At 40.2% G+C, this 16,079-nt stretch overlaps 1 protein-coding gene across 1 annotated transcript; it reads left to right on the plus strand.

The window, feature by feature from the left end:
* Positions 1-916: 916 nt before the first annotated feature.
* pdha1a (pyruvate dehydrogenase E1 subunit alpha 1a) lies at positions 917-13,291 on the plus strand. Its single transcript, XM_084073825.1, has 11 exons — positions 917-1,047; positions 1,583-1,651; positions 4,401-4,574; positions 4,992-5,118; positions 6,389-6,480; positions 7,399-7,491; positions 7,804-7,959; positions 8,835-8,906; positions 9,000-9,067; positions 9,916-10,024; positions 11,603-13,291. The coding sequence occupies exons 1-11, from the start codon at positions 1,000-1,002 to the stop codon at positions 11,765-11,767; spliced, it is 1,173 nt and encodes a 390-aa protein (XP_083929951.1). The 5' UTR covers positions 917-999; the 3' UTR covers positions 11,768-13,291.
* Positions 13,292-16,079: the final 2,788 nt, after the last annotated feature.

Here is a 16,079-nt window from a genome sequence, read left to right on the forward strand (position 1 = left end):
TGTGAGTGATGATGAGGATGAGTATATGATGATGCACGTTGAAAAGGGCCCTGCTAATCAATAACACGTCTGAGTAACCACCCAAATAGTACATAAATACGGGTAGTGTACTCTTGTAGGTTGCATTAACTTATATATTTTTTTAATGCCGTGTTGTTGACCGATTACTTACACCGACGTCATTCAAGATGCCAGTGTGTGTGTGTGTGTGTGCCTTCCCTCCCAGCAGGCGGCGCTGCGCGCTGCTTCCCATGCGCCACCGAGCACAGAGAGAAAGAACCAATGGTAACTTAGATTCTGCCAAGCCCCGCCCTGCCTGCCTTGCGGTTGGCTGAATGCAGATCCACACAGGAAGGACAGAAGAAGGGAGAAAGGGTACGGTCTAGATCCCATATTCCAGAGGGACGACCATTCGCGTCGGTGATTGGTTGGTTGGTTGTCAGGCAACAATGTTCACAATCACAAAGGGAAACAAACAATCAAAAACTAAGTGAACCAATTAAATTAAGTATTACATTAAATCATTTCTAATGAGACAAGCTTCCACTGTCATTGTTATTATATACTTAAACTGGATATAAAATATTAGTTTTTAAATATTTGATGTATTCATTGAAATTGTAACCACTTAAGCACATTCATTTTATACTTCAAAATGGTTCAAAAATCGCAGCTCTACAAGCCCAGAATGCATCCCATAATAATATATTATGAGCTAGTATGCATGTAATAAATTATTGATGATCATTTTTGTAAATGTTTGAAACATGCATTTTTATTTACATAATTTGTTCTCCTGCTATGGGAGGCAGGGTTGAAATTGGTTAAAAATTAAAATAGTCACATTTGTGCCTAGCAACCAACCAACCACAAATGAGCCAATCACAGCGCGTCCGTCCCCGCGGCCTATGGGATACATGGTCCACCCACAGAAGGACGGACTGACTGGTTCAGCAGCTCTGTGTGGATCCGTGGAACTGAACAGAAACAGATGAGAAGATGCTGACCAACGTTTCTAATGTTCTGAGAGCCTGCGCTCAAAGAAATGTAAGTAGTAGCTTTTATCACTAATAGAATATAATATTAACTGGATTCAGGTGTCGTTTCCCGTGAGTAATAAGCGAGGTTTACCCAAATAATATTATTACCAGCGAGCTGACCTTGTCCCATACAAGCAGAGAGGCCTGATGATAAGTTAGCTTATTGAGCTAAAGTTAGCTGTACAGTAGAGTACAGTAGAGTACAGTGATGTGGTTCAGTGGGTTTGATCGTATGATGGGACCAGATTAATGTCCCAACAGGTCAGTGTTCGTGTTGACATTGTTGTAGACATGGTATTGACATTGACCACCTGCCAAATGCAGCAATAATGAGATAGTGAAGGAAGCTGTCAGTCAGTGGTGGTGTGATGTGACAGGTCAATGTTTAACACTGTTGCCTCCTAAACCACAAGCCAGTCATGATACAGTAGTACAGTCATGGTTTTAATGCATGTTTAGTAACTCATTATAAATGAATTTAAAGAAAATGTTTTACTGACATTTTGCTTTGTTGTTCCACCCTCCTTGTCCTCTCATCGCAGGCCACTGCTGTGGTCATATCAGCTCGCACATATGCTGACTTCACCCCTGAAGCCACTTTTGACATAAAGGTACGTATGGAATGATGGGTTACTTCAGGCTACTCTCTTGGGGCATTGGTTCTCAAAGTGGGGTCCGGGGACCCCCAGTGGCCCTTGGGGGGTATCAGGGGGTCCCCAGCAAAAAGTGTTAATATAGCATCACAATAATTTTACTTTGGCTATTCAAAAATAGCAGATTTTTCATAAATAGCAAATCTACAAGCTCATAGCCGCGCTATGAGCTTGTAGATTTGCTATTTTTGAAAAATCCTGAAAATGTGTGCAAACCTTTTTGAATATACAAGCAAACATATGTTACTCAAATATTTGCTTCATGGGGGTCCCTGGAACAACATATTTGAGATGGGGGTCCACGGCCAAATACATATCATTTTGGGGGTCCTTTACATGAAAAACTTTGAGAACCACTATGCCTTGCCCCTCATGCTTAAACGTTTTTGCCATTTTTGTTTTTACTATTTTCCAAAACATTGTAAAATAGTTCAAATAGTCGATCTACATCGACACGTTAGCTTGTAGATCGACTATTTGAACTATCTTATAATGGTAAAAAAAAATGCCTTCAAATGTTTAGGCATGAGGGGTAAGGTGGCGAGCATGATGGGGGGGTTTGCACACACACTTGCTGGAGCACAGAAATTAATGTTTTTATGTGATCTGGGAGAAATCGTCAATTAAGTTAATGTTGTCCTTTTTACTCCGATTAATGCTTAATGAACCAGTTTGATCACAGTACAGCAGTGCAGCCACAAAGCTATGCTAAAAGGATAACACAAAAAGCCCTGGGGACTTGTTTCCATTGTGGTCCATCCAACACTGCAAGTGTTGGATGAAGTGGATTGTTTTGATGCAAAATTCATTCCTTCTCTGTGATTTCCTGTTGATTGATTGATACACAGGACCACAATGGGAACAAGTGTTATCCTTTTCGCATTATTGTATAACTGACTGTACCTCTGTACTTTTTGCAAACTGTTAATAAAGTATTCAATCAATATGAAAAATACTTAGAAGAGAAGTCTCAGAAATGGTGGATTGCATGTTTAAAACGTGAGAAAGACCACATATGAGCTGGACCCCTATAGTGTAAAGAGTTATCATGTTTGGTCAAAACAAAGCCATGCAATCCCACGCGTGCGCTCGCTCAGCAGTAGTGAGCCAGTCTCTACAGTAGTGTTGATTTTGACAGCAAATTTTGATTCAGTTTTCATGTCATAGTCTTTTGAATCAAATTCCATTTAGTTTTAGTCATATTTTAGTCATACTGTTAGTCTAGTTTTAGTCGACTAAATATCATAAGATTATAGTTGACTAAAATGTATTTTAGCGGTGCCTTGACCCTTGATGGCGTCGTAATGGCTGATTTTACACTTGGTTGCATGCTGAAAATGTCCGATCGGATATTTTCAGAGTGCAACACCCGAGCGCAACCAAACATAAAATAACTTGTCTTTCAGTTCTACTGGATCTCTTCTCCACTAGTCCCTCACTAAAAAAAAAACCCTAACAGTCTAGTTTTTAATTGTTGACAAAATTGTCAATATTTAGTCTTAGTTTTAGTCATCATAGATTAGTTTCTATTTAGTTTTCGTCAGTGAAAAAAGGTAGTCGACGAAGACGTTTTAGTTGACGAAATCAACACTGCTTTACAGCTGTTATTATCCACCAAATGGACCGGTTTGTACATTCTCAGAGTTGGGCTGGGCAATATTAGGCAATAAAAGTTGTCATATGAGACTAAGATGTCGTCTGGGAATTTGGATATTGTAATGTCGTGATATGACATAATGTGTTTCCTTTTCCTGGTTTGAATCACTTAAGCCTTGTTTTACACTGACAAAAATGTGTCAAAAATAGCAGAAAACAGATCTAAACGCTCACACGCATGGCAGAGTGACTCATCGGGAGCTTGTAGATCTGCTATTGTTACCATTTCCTTTTTAAATGTAAAAAGAAAATTCACATTATCGTCTCTGTCGATATCAAGGTATTTGGTCAAAAATATCGTCATGTTGTTGTTCATATCACCAAGCTTAAGGCCTATCTGTTACGGCCCTTTTAAGTCAGTTTCATACATCAAGTGTCTTTAATTCTTGGCAGACAAAACACTGTGCAGCTGACAATAAGAATAAGACCTAAAGAACTAAATCCTAAACAATAAAAGAAAACAGATGGGCTGGTCAGAATCAAAAGTCCCCACTTTTGATTCTGACCAGCCCATCTGTCGCCTGGTGAGCCAAGCACTACATGCTCTCTGTCGCCTCACCAGACTCCCATAAACTACCAAAAACTAAAACTAAACTAAACAAATAAATGAAATACGCCAAACCATACTTAAGCCCATCCGAACTGAAATAAAGAAAGTGCAACTAGTCAAGGGAACAAAATACACTGTTGTGCTCTGCTGGGGGTGCTGGGAGATAAGGGGTGCTGACAGCGGCTCCTCTTTATAGCCTGGGTCCTAATCAGGAATGAGACACAGCTCAGACAGGGAGGGGCAACCAGCAATCTCAGGTGAGTGTCTAGACCAGCAGCAGCAAGGTGCAGTGTAGACACTAAAGAGAACAAACAATCATTAATGAACAAATCATAACGGTAAGCTCTAGGCTGAGAATTGCATATGCAAGCATATGACACTATCTCAGAGTTACACATGGATAAGTTGACACTGAGGATTTGACTGTGTACCGCTGTCTGTCTGTCTGTCTGTCTGTCTGTCTGTCTGTCTGTCTGTCTGTGTGTCTGTCTGTCTTCCTAGAAATGTGACGTCTACAGATTTGAGGATGCTCCACCCGTGCAGGCGACCCTGACCCGTGAGGACGGTCTGAAGTACTACAGGACCATGCAGACCATGAGGCGTATGGAGCTGAAGGCTGACCAGCTCTACAAGCAGAAGATCATCAGAGGCTTCTGTCATCTGTATGATGGCCAGGTACAGCACACTGACCATTATTACATTTTACTTGACGATTTATTGCAGTAGTAGTAAGAAAGTATATGTTAAATCAGACATTAAGCACCCCTACAGCCCAAATGGAATGTTCCCCATCTTTTTTTGCATGATTCGACTGAGAGATTGTCAGTCGTATCAGACTGATTCGACTGCCAATCTCAGTCGAATCATGGGGGGAAAAAAGGAGGGAAAAAATAGTTTAAAAAACAAAACAAACGTTTTTTCTTATTTTCTTTGTGTTGCATTAGTCGACTATAGGCAACATTTGGCCAATCAGATTTTACAAATAAGTAGAAATGCACTTGAGTTCTTGAGTTCACGCCTGTCTCATGTAATGTGTATGTAGATATTGCTGGATAATTTTGACAACTAAGGCAAACGGTTTGCTCTTCACAGGAAGCGTGTGCGGTTGGTATTGAGGGGGGTATCAACCTGTCGGACCACCTGATCACTGCATACCGTGCCCACGGATACACCCTCACCAGGGGGGGGACGGTCAGAGAGATCATGGCTGAGCTGACTGGTGAGTACACACAGTGATATATAATGCTCAAATACTCATTACACCATTTTTTTCTCAATGTGCGGTCCTTGGGGGGACCCTGTGAAATGTTTGATAGTTACATTTCACCATTATTACATCATTACAAGTAAATACAATAAGTGAACGAACATAATTAAATAAATGACTATTTTGATCGGAGACAAATATGTACATATCTAACAATAAAATCTTCTTGGATTGGGGTCCCAGAGACAAAATCTTGTCAAATGGGGGTCCATAGCCTAATGCATATCAATTTAGGGGTCAAAGAAAGTTGAGAACCACTGCAGTACACATTTCCAATTAAGACATTTTGCCAAAATTGTACCCTGTATTCTTTCCCCAGGGGGGGGGGTCTATAATTGCCGCCCCCCCCTCCTATTTTCCCTCTACTGTATGTACCTCTGCAAGTTATTTTCTTTCTACTTCCTTCTAGAAGTTGTAGATCATTTGCAGAATGCCTAGAATAGGGATACTAGAGTTCAATTAAGTGACATTCTGAACCACAGAAAACTAGACAAAGTGCAACAGTGGAATGAGCTCCATTTCTTATAAAATAATCATTACTTATAACACTAGTAAAAAGCACATGGATCACTGTCATAGGGCCCAGAGAGATAGTCATAATCTTAATATTCCATTTCTCTGTTCCTTTGTTTACTAACCCACACATTGTTGGAGTTTACATAGCATAGATCAGGGGTGTCAACCCTATTTTAAGTCAGGGGTCAGACTGGGCAAAATAAGACTTCAAGCCTGGTTGTGCATACTCACGCGTACTTGTTTTTTTTCCAACCTGTTCTCATGTGTCTCTCTGCTACCAAAAAAACTACAAAATGTTTCACTTTCCACATTTTGTTTCTTATGAAGATTGCCCAGCAAGCATCACTTTTATGATCGGTAATTCTGTATTAACCTAATCATAGGATACAAGAAAGTTCTAATGAGAGATAAAAAGACAATTTATCCTCACCTTTCCGTGAATAAACCATTTGAAATCAAACATGGCCAGACACAACATGTAGAACTAACAAAACATATTGTAAATGTAGGCTACAAAATTACAACTTATCTTTATTATAGACTAAATGGGTAAAGCACACCCAACTCCCAGCACAGGCCGGATATGGCCTGCAGGTGGACAGTTTGTCACCCCTGGCATAAACTATCTACAATTGTTAGTGTAGAATCAAATCACTCTTATTTGTATTGTCTCTCATCTGCATTGTTTTTGCTCTCCCCCTTTTAGGCAGAAAAGGAGGAATTGCCAAGGGCAAGGGAGGCTCTATGCATATGTACACTAAAAACTTCTATGGAGGAAATGGTATAGTGGGAGCTCAGGTAACTCCTTACTCCTTATTTTTCAAACCAGCTGGGTCAGGCTTCTAATTGTGATTGTTGCTACTGAAATGTTTATCATTGATATACTATTGATGTTGACAGTGGCGTACCCACTGTAGAGGCAGGACAGGCGGTCGCCTGCCCTACTAAGATCCCGCCTTCCCTAGAAAACCCAAATAACCCGAAAATGTGTCATTGCGTGCTTAATGACCTCAAAGTCACGCATCCAACAAGCTTTGAACTGAGCAGATTCCGTTCCAAAGATAATGGCCAAAACATATTGAAGATATATTTTCGATCGCCGATTTTCGAGGGGTGGTGGGGGGGGGGGGGGGGGGGGGTTGCAAAATAAAATCTCTCCTGCCCTAAATGTAATTCCTGGGGACGCTACTGGATGGTATTATGTCCCACAAAATTATAACGTTGCATGTTAAAGCAATAACAATCATTCTTCCATACATTTATAGACTCAGGGGTTGATCGTATTACTATGAATAGGGGAGACGATGCGTTTCATCCTGGCATTTGCCAAGGCACAACTGCCAGTCAAAGCGAAGACTGGCCAATCACAGCGCGTCCTCGCCGGACATGCTTGCAGTGACTCTTGTGTAATGAAGTCAAAGTGTTGGCTGCCTGTTATTTGTATTCAAAGTGGCCACTGACAACCCAAAATACACAGTGCTGCTTTAATTTAAGAAAAGTTATTCTTGATATATTTATTTTTCACAATAACCAGTCCACATGAATTTCTCGAAATACTGTTTTAGTCGTGTGAGCCAAAATGAACGAGCCAAAATGGCGCAGGCATCGGAAATGGAACTTAATACATGTATTTTTGTATTGTGTAACTTTTAATTACGAGTATGATCACAAGGCATGTTGCAAATCTGACCTTTACCATTGTGGTGTTGTCCACAGGTTCCTCTGGGAGCTGGTGTAGCCCTCGCCTGCAAATATATGGAAAATAATCAGCTCTGTGTCAGTCTCTATGGTGATGGCGCAGCCAATCAGGTGCGGAATACAAGTGTAATATGTCATACCTGAATTATTTTTGATGAGTTTGTGGACAGGTAGGTAGTGACTTGCTTGTCTGAAATTGTCTGTTGATTAAGTGTTGTTATTTTATGCTAAAATGTATATAATTATAGTGATATACTAGTAATGAAAAGTTATTATTACTATTACCGGTATGTAATTATGCCTACATCTTTTACATTTTGTAAGGCAAAATGAAGATCTTTGGAAATAATTAAATTATCCTCTGTCAAAATTGTCTTCTGAAAATCTTTCAAAAAAACTAAGAGTGCATTTTTCTTTTTACAGGGTCAGATCTTTGAAACCTACAACATGGCGGCTCTTTGGAAGCTGCCCGTCATATTTATCTGTGAGAACAACAAGTACGGGATGGGAACCTCTGTAGAGAGAGCTGCGGCCAGCACTGACTACTACAAGAGGGGCGAATTCATTCCTGGTCTCCGGGTAATGCTTGATTTTAATGTCTTTATGTTCTTTTATTTCTTTTTTTCTGCATTTTTTTCATCCTAGTTGTTACAGCTCATTAAATATAAAGTAAATGTAGTAGATATATTTTTACACCTGGTCGTGTAACCACCACCAGTGGTTTCACAATGCTGTGTTGCATGTGAGGCACTGAGCTTCTTACTGGAAGACTTTTTGCTTTGCGTGAAAATACCCTCATGGTAGTTGTTGAGTGTGGGCCAGAGCTGTGCAAATGTATGTGTCCATGGAGTAAACGAAGTGCTGCTTTCTGCACCCTTGGGGGTATGTTCACACTGTCCGGTCTTTGTGAATAAAAGGTGCTGACTAGAGTGCTTTCTGCTGGGGATAGAATGGGTGGGGGATCACGCGATACACATTTTGTTACCATAACATTGCGGTCACCTTTTGGTCATTTCTCATAGGTTTTAATGTAAAAAGGCGGTACCTTTTTATTTTGTTTTTAAACAAGGACAGTCAGTGTGAATCTCCCATCTTATACACACACATGCACAGACCTTTACTCTCCTTGACTACTACACTGTAAAATTACTCAGCATTGATTTAACTTTAAAGGTTATTTTAGCATTAAACGGACCTGGGTCCCTTTTGGTTACATTGCTACACTCTGAGTTACAAAATGGATAAATTAACACAGAGGATTTTACTGTGTGCCTTTTCTAGTCATTGGAGTGTTATCTGTGTTATTGGTCTGTAATGTAAAAGGTTTTTGACATTGTGATAAGCAAACCATGACGATAATAGTCATTACTAATGCAACCAAATGGAGTAACAACAAATTCTGGAAAGATTTGCGTTTTTTTTTTGCATTTAATAATAACCTTCTTGTATTTCAGGTGGATGGGATGGATCTGCTTTGTGTCAGGGAAGCCACCAAATTTGCAGCTGATCACTGCCGAGCTGGGAAGGTGAGCTAATGGCTTTTTAAAGATAGCTCCTGGGAGACACACAATGAATGTGATATATCAGTAATGACTTGTGTGCGTGTGTGTGTGTTTCAGGGCCCTGTCATCATGGAGCTGCAGACCTACCGTTACCATGGACACAGTATGAGTGACCCTGGTGTCAGGTAAATGAATGCTGCTCACCTACTTACACTACTTTGTATGTATTCTTTGTTTCATTAAGATGTGTTAGGGCTGTCACAATTGTTACATAATCGCATTTATTTTGCATAATTGTCGTAATCGTTCGCATGTGAAAAAAAATCATACATTTTCAAGATTTATTATAGTCGTGAGATCGTACATTGGCTATTTCCACACATTCCAAACATTTTTGACAGTGTAAAATTAAGTTGCGTCCAAAATCACTTGCATGCTATTTTCAGTATGCTATTTGCAACATACTTTTGAGGGCATACATAGTAGTATGTTTCATTTCTGACATACTAATGAGACCACACGGAATGTTAGCAAAGTACCCCATCTTGTGACAAAACAGAGGTACTGCATACACATGTCCTGTTCCATCACTGTGTATAACAGTTAATGCTGTTGGTTTTCAACAAATCCTCCATGTAAATTCTGCTATTTTGTTGTCACAGCTACTGCATTGCATTGTGGGACATTCATAGCACCGTAGCGTCCACTGTCGCATACTGTAATATTTCCTAGATTGTAGTGTGCATTTCACATACTATTGAGTAAAGTGTCCTTTTGGACATTCAAAGATATGTCACATACTACTTTGGCACACTAATTAGTATGTTAGTATGACATTTTGGACACAGCCTTGAGCCTTAGTACCTCTATAACGGTACTGGACTGGTTATTGGTGTGGATAATAAGTACTTAATTATAGAAGTTTATTTCATAGGATCTGTATTAGCAGTGGAAAGCATTGTAGTGTTGTTGCATCCCCTGTTGCATCCATTCCCTACCACATCCTTAAACGCCAGTCTCTCTCCTATCACAGCTACCGTACACGTGAGGAGATCCAGGAAGTGCGCAGCAAGAGTGACCCCATCTCCATGCTGAAGGACCGCATGCTGAGCAACAACATGGCCAGCGTAGAGGAACTTAAGGTAAGACTGACCCCATCTCCATGCTGAAGGACCGCATGCTGAGCAATAGCATGGCCAGCGTAGAGGAGCTTAAGGTAGCTTGTCTTTCTGAACTCTGACTGGCTAAAAATACTTTAGCAAGACAAGAATGACGACATCGAAACGTCAGTCACTCTTGCTAGCACCTTTTTGAGTGGTGCCAACCACTCTTATATCTGACTTTGTCCGTGTGTGTGTCCGTCCGTCCGTCCGTCCGTCCGTCCGTGTGTCCGTCCTTGACCAATCAGCACGGCTGATTGGTCAAGCTTCACGTGACACGTGACAATATGTTGTCACGTGTCACGTGACAACATATTGTTGCTGATTGAAACACAAGGATGCAACCAGTTACACTTTCGAAGGCACCACTCTCTTTACACTGGGTGGGATTTTTTGCCAGACCTGAAAGGTATGGCCTACACGAGCCTTTGTCACCAATTTGTCCATACATGGTATGCCTGGTTGTGGTTAAGTTTCTTATGCATGAATAAATAGGCACAGACTAGTCGTGACATCACTATTATGTCACAAGTATAAATACGGTTGGTATATAACGTAAGACACAAAGATTTCAGAATTAGACTTCACACGACTTCACACAACACCGGCTTAGGTCTGGCACAACCAGGTCTCCTGGTCTTGTTTAAATAAAAAAGGCTTAAATGTCCGAGCTGGTCGAGTGTCCTCTCATTCGTCGCTGCTGTATTGTCCTGTTCCTGTGAAGCGCTCGGGTGGTGCAGTGGTAAAGTCACTGCCCACCACCACGGAGGTTGTGGGTTCGAATCCATCGTGGTGCATCGACATGCTTTGTCGAGTGTCTACACACGAACACAATTGGCCCGTGTTCGGGGGAGGGAAACCGGACAGGGAGGGTGATATCGGTCATTGCACGTACTCCTGCCGGCTGGGGCGGCATCTGTCAGTGGGGAGTGTTGGGCGGGAGGAGTAGGACGGAGGCTCTACGTCCTCCTGGTGGGGGCTCCTCACTGGCAGGTGAGTCAGTAGGATACGACAGCAGTGACAACACAGAAATGTGTGTGGGGAGGAATCAATTGGCATAATGACTAAATTATTTTTCATCATAAAGGCAAAGCATAACGACAAACGACAAACAGATTCTTCGCACATGAAGTATGATGAGATGTATTTTGTTACAGCTCTTGGTTTTACGGTGGTAATTACAGTAGTTGTGAAATTGTTACCCTGTCCCATAATGCCTGATTTATACTTTGTTGCACACCTGTGTCACACGCTGAACATAGCCGATCTACAAGCTCAGAACGCATCTCGCTGCAACATGTTATGAGCTTGTAGATCAGCTCTTTTCAGTGTGCGACACCTGCACACAGCTGAGTATAACTCAGGCTTTAAGGTGTAACATGATATTTGATGTTAGCTACTTACTGTATTGTGCTGTCCAGCAGTGTGCTATTACACATACTGTACCGCTGCCAAAACGTACAAATTGATATGATTCAGTTGCTCTGCTGTAGTAGCTAGTGTTTTCATTATAACCAATTCTCTGATCCATTGTACCATTGTGTTATTGCCTCTGTGTAGGAGATCGATGTGGAGGTGAGGAAAGAGATTGAAGATGCGGCGCTGTTCGCCACCACAGACCCAGAGCCCCCACTGGAAGACTTGTGCAACCACATCTTCCACAATGAGCCTCCCCTGGAAGTGAGAGGCGTAAACGCTTGGACCAAACTGAAGTCTGTTAGCTAAAGTTTGAACCCTCTCCTCTCTCCCATACTTCTTTCTAGTGTTTTGTATTCACCCGTACTGTCCCTGTCAGCTACTGTATGGCCTCCACCCCTAGTCTCCAGTTTTCAGTTTCCTTTACGCGAGCGCCTAAGACCAATAGCGTACTGTAAGGTATCAGTCAAGCACTCCCAGGTTGGATGCACCGTCAACCGATGTTTAGCATTGAAATTGACATTGTAACACCAGGGGTGAAATTCACAAACATTTTGTACTGTATAGCATGAGTCAAAATATTAAAACAGTTATTTATAAGATGAACACAAATGTTCTTCTGGTTTATTTTTTTCTTTGCATTAAAGAAAGAAGGTAGTACCAGCATACAACTTAAGAAGATCCTTTGGATGATTAACAAGTTAACTATTATGTATTATGTTAACTGTTATTTTCATGTGGGAAAAGAAAAGAAATTAGAAAGACACGTGGCACTTAGAAAGATGTTTTGTTGTTGCTCCAGAGAAATGTTGACTCTACCCCCAGGTATCTCTATATCCATGTATAGTGGATTGACTGATGCTGAATTTACTGGTTTGACAGTAAACAGGGTTTTCAGGTGTTATTAAGCATACCTCATTCTCCAACATTGCTTTGGGAAATGTTCTTATTTGTGCAATCTCAATAATGAATACATGCATAAAGGTAAAAGTTCTCACGTACTCTTGGATCCTTGCTTCAAAGCCAGCAAAAGGCTTTATCGACATTTTCCCAGCATTGTATTTTCTCTGAAACATATGAAGTTCTGATCAGCCATAGTTTAGCTTGCCAAACCAAACATGTGCCTAAAGCATCTTGTGCTGTTTGGAAGAGGAATGTGACCGTCACTTTCATTTACATTTAAGAACCTGATAGATAAATGCTGAGTAAGACAGATTTGGATACGTGTTCATTGTTTTCTTTTTTTGCTAGCAGACCAGATAATGAAACCATCATAACTACATTTTCCATAGTATTCATAAAACGGTATATTTGTATCATCCGGAAGATGATTGTAACCGTGATATGAGGCATCATCCAAAACGCTTTTATTTATTCTATTCAATGTTTCTCTTGGTCTGAAAGCCTTCATGATTCAAGCATATCTATTTTACAGTTTATTATCTTTTAAATCATTTCTCGTTTTTCTGGAAAGGGGGTTTGTACTCTTGTGGCCACTCCTATTTATTGCTGGGAAGGTGTTTTGTGATGAAGGCATGGCAGTGCAGTTGTGTGTTCTGCTGGAATCCTTGGATTTCAGTTAGAAATACTTGCTACACTCCTGTTTTAGTTTTCTGATGGAGAAGTATAGAAACCCTTCTCACCATAATGTAACACATGGCTGGCAAACATAAGATGACAGAGTAACATTTGAAATGCAAGTACATAAAAAGAAAATCTGTGAAAACCACCTATGAGAGTATTTGTGGTAAACTGTTACAGGACAGGTGCAGAGCATTAAAGGCAATGCTTTGCAGGAACATTGGATTCATGCAATAAAAAGATTGGAATGTTCGTGTTTGTACCTGTGTTTATTTAAAAGTGGAGTGGAGTGTTTTATTTTTTCTGTGTTCCAAGAATGATAACTGTTATTTCATTTCAACAGATAACGTTCCTTTCTGCAATGTTTCCTTTCTAATAATTTCCCCTTGTGATGGAAAAAAAATGCCAATACGTTTTTGGAAATGTTTGATAACTGATAAGTCACTAACAAAAAGTCACTGATTTCTCAGTGAGCAGAGCACATATTCTTTGAATCCGACCCAGAAAACATAATCTTCGCAGTTGGCACAAATCAGCATGCAGTATCCTCAGTCCATACTGATGTAGGTCTATGGCCTACTAAATTAGTTAAAATGTACTAGTGTATAACACTAAAGTGAGTGTTTCTAAACTGCAAAAGTGCAGAGCTCTGTATGAGACTGAAAATGATAAGAAAGCTATGATACAGACCAATATTGTGAATGCTATATTGAACACAATGAACAGTTGCTGTAAGTGAAAAAGCTTTCAGATAGCTTGTACTGCATTGCTTTTATTCTGAAATGTACTGTGTGAAGAGGAACACAACTCTTGCACAGATTGGTCCGTGAATTCAGTCCGTCAAGTCAACAGTGACAGGACCACCGGAAATGGGTTGTTAAAATATTTTTGTTTTGTTATTAATCTATAAAATCAATAGTGTATATTGTACCTTTTGTTTTCAACATATTCCTAGCAAGAGCCGCCCCTTTTAGCTCTCAGGCAGAGGACACAATGTAGGAGAATACTTTAAATCATAATAAATGATATAGTGCACCAAACATTTTCATTTTTTTGTCTGCTTAGGGTTAGATAAAAAACTCGATTTTGTATTTGATTGTTTTTTTAGGGCATGTTGTCCTCACAAGGTTGTGAGCTTGTAGATCTGCTTTTTTCAAACATTTTAGTTCTTTTACTTTTGGTACTTTAAGTATATTTTTGATACCAATGCTTTTGCATTTTTACTCAAGCAACATTTTGAACACAGGCCTTTTACTAGTAAAATATCTGAGTATTTATGGGGCCAGGCTTCCAGCATGGACCCATATTGTTATTCGCATTATTATGGGGCCAGGCTTCCAGCATGGACCCATATTGTTATTCGCATTATTCCGTTTCTTCTTCTTCTGCCACTTTTGGCAGTTCTGGCTGAACCGTGCAGTCGCTTTTTATGAAACTCGGCCATATGATAGATGGTCATGAAAAACGATCAAGAAATAATTCTCACAATCTTTCGTCAAAAGGTGGCGCTATAGCACTCAATTGAAAAATGCCAACTTTGAACAGGTACAACTCATGCCGTGTTTGACCTACAGCCATGAAACTTCGATGCACACATGCGTCTCCTCATGCTGAACAACTTTCACCCTCTGACTTTTGACCTCTGACCTTTAGATCTCCCACCATTTGGAATTATATGAAAAACAGTTAAAACCTATCTCCTCCTGGGATTTTTGAGTAATCTGCACGAAACTTTTTACACATGAACTTTGGACCTATACCAAAAAACGTTTGCAAAATATCTTCCATAAGTGAAAAAATGAAGCTTTAATGAGCCAATGAATATTGCAGTTTTATGACAATTATTCATCTGCCCCTAACACATACATGCAGACTTACCATTCTTTGAAACTTTGCAGAAATGTAAAGGGCCATTCCAAATATCACTGAAACCAATCTTACTCCAATTGGTCAAACGGGGGCGCTATAGCAATTTTTTGAAAATTGAAACTTTAAACAGGCAAAAGTCATGCCTCGTTTGGCCGACAGCCATTAGACCTGCTTACACATGTGCCTTGACTAATGAGGAACACATCTATCACGTTAACCAGTAAGCACCGCCCTTATATTGTCCGCAATCTTGAGCAGTTTGAAAAACACTTAAACCCAGGATTTTTCAGCTATTTGCGTGAAACTGTATCATCTGTGTGATCTCCTTTCACAGGTTCTTGTCTGTTGGTGGCTTCTCGCTTAAATGTGTGCCCCACAACCTGAAGGTCACCAGTTCAAGCCTCACTTGGTGCAGACTTCATCTAAGTTGCATTTCACACAACATGACTATCAATGAATACATCTGCAATTGTTAAAGATAACATGAAATACTTAATTGAGTGTTTTTTACATACTTCATTGTGAAAATAGCTGATCTACAATCTCACAACTTTTCAGATAGCAATGAGAGTATGTTTTTTCAATGTATAACATACTTCATTGTGAAAATAGCCGATGTACAATCTGACAACTTTTAATGGTTTGTGAGCTTGTAGATCGGCTACTTTCACTAGTTTTGGTTCTGAGGAGATGTACAATTTCTTCATTGGTAAATGGTTTGTGAACGAGTGATCTTTGTGTTAGTGAAACAGGGGCTTGGGTCATGACAGAAGGCAAGAGTTTGTGATCCTCAACAGACAATATCAGCCTAGACAAAGCTATAGCACTATAGGTAGTGTTGCAGCTACCTAAGAGTACCTCACGATCGCAAGGTTTCCGGTTCAAGCCTCACTTGATGCAGACTCATTTAAGTTGAATTGCAAAAAACATGACTCAATCTATTCCGTTTCCATGGCTCTCTCTCTTCAATCTATTCCGTTTCTATCTTCAATCTATTCCGTTTCCATGTCTCTCTCTCTGTCTCTTCAATCTATTCCGTTTCTATCTTCAATCTATTCCGTTTCCATCTCTCTCTCTCTCTCTCTCTCTCTCTCTCTCTCTCTCTCTCTCTCTCTCTCTCTCTCTCTCTCTCTCTCTCTCTCTCTCTCTCTCTCTCTCTCTCTCTCTCTCT

Source organism: Gymnoscopelus microlampas (genome assembly GCF_963454915.1).
Source record: "Gymnoscopelus microlampas genome assembly, chromosome: 12".
NCBI lineage: Eukaryota > Metazoa > Chordata > Actinopteri > Myctophiformes > Myctophidae > Gymnoscopelus > Gymnoscopelus microlampas.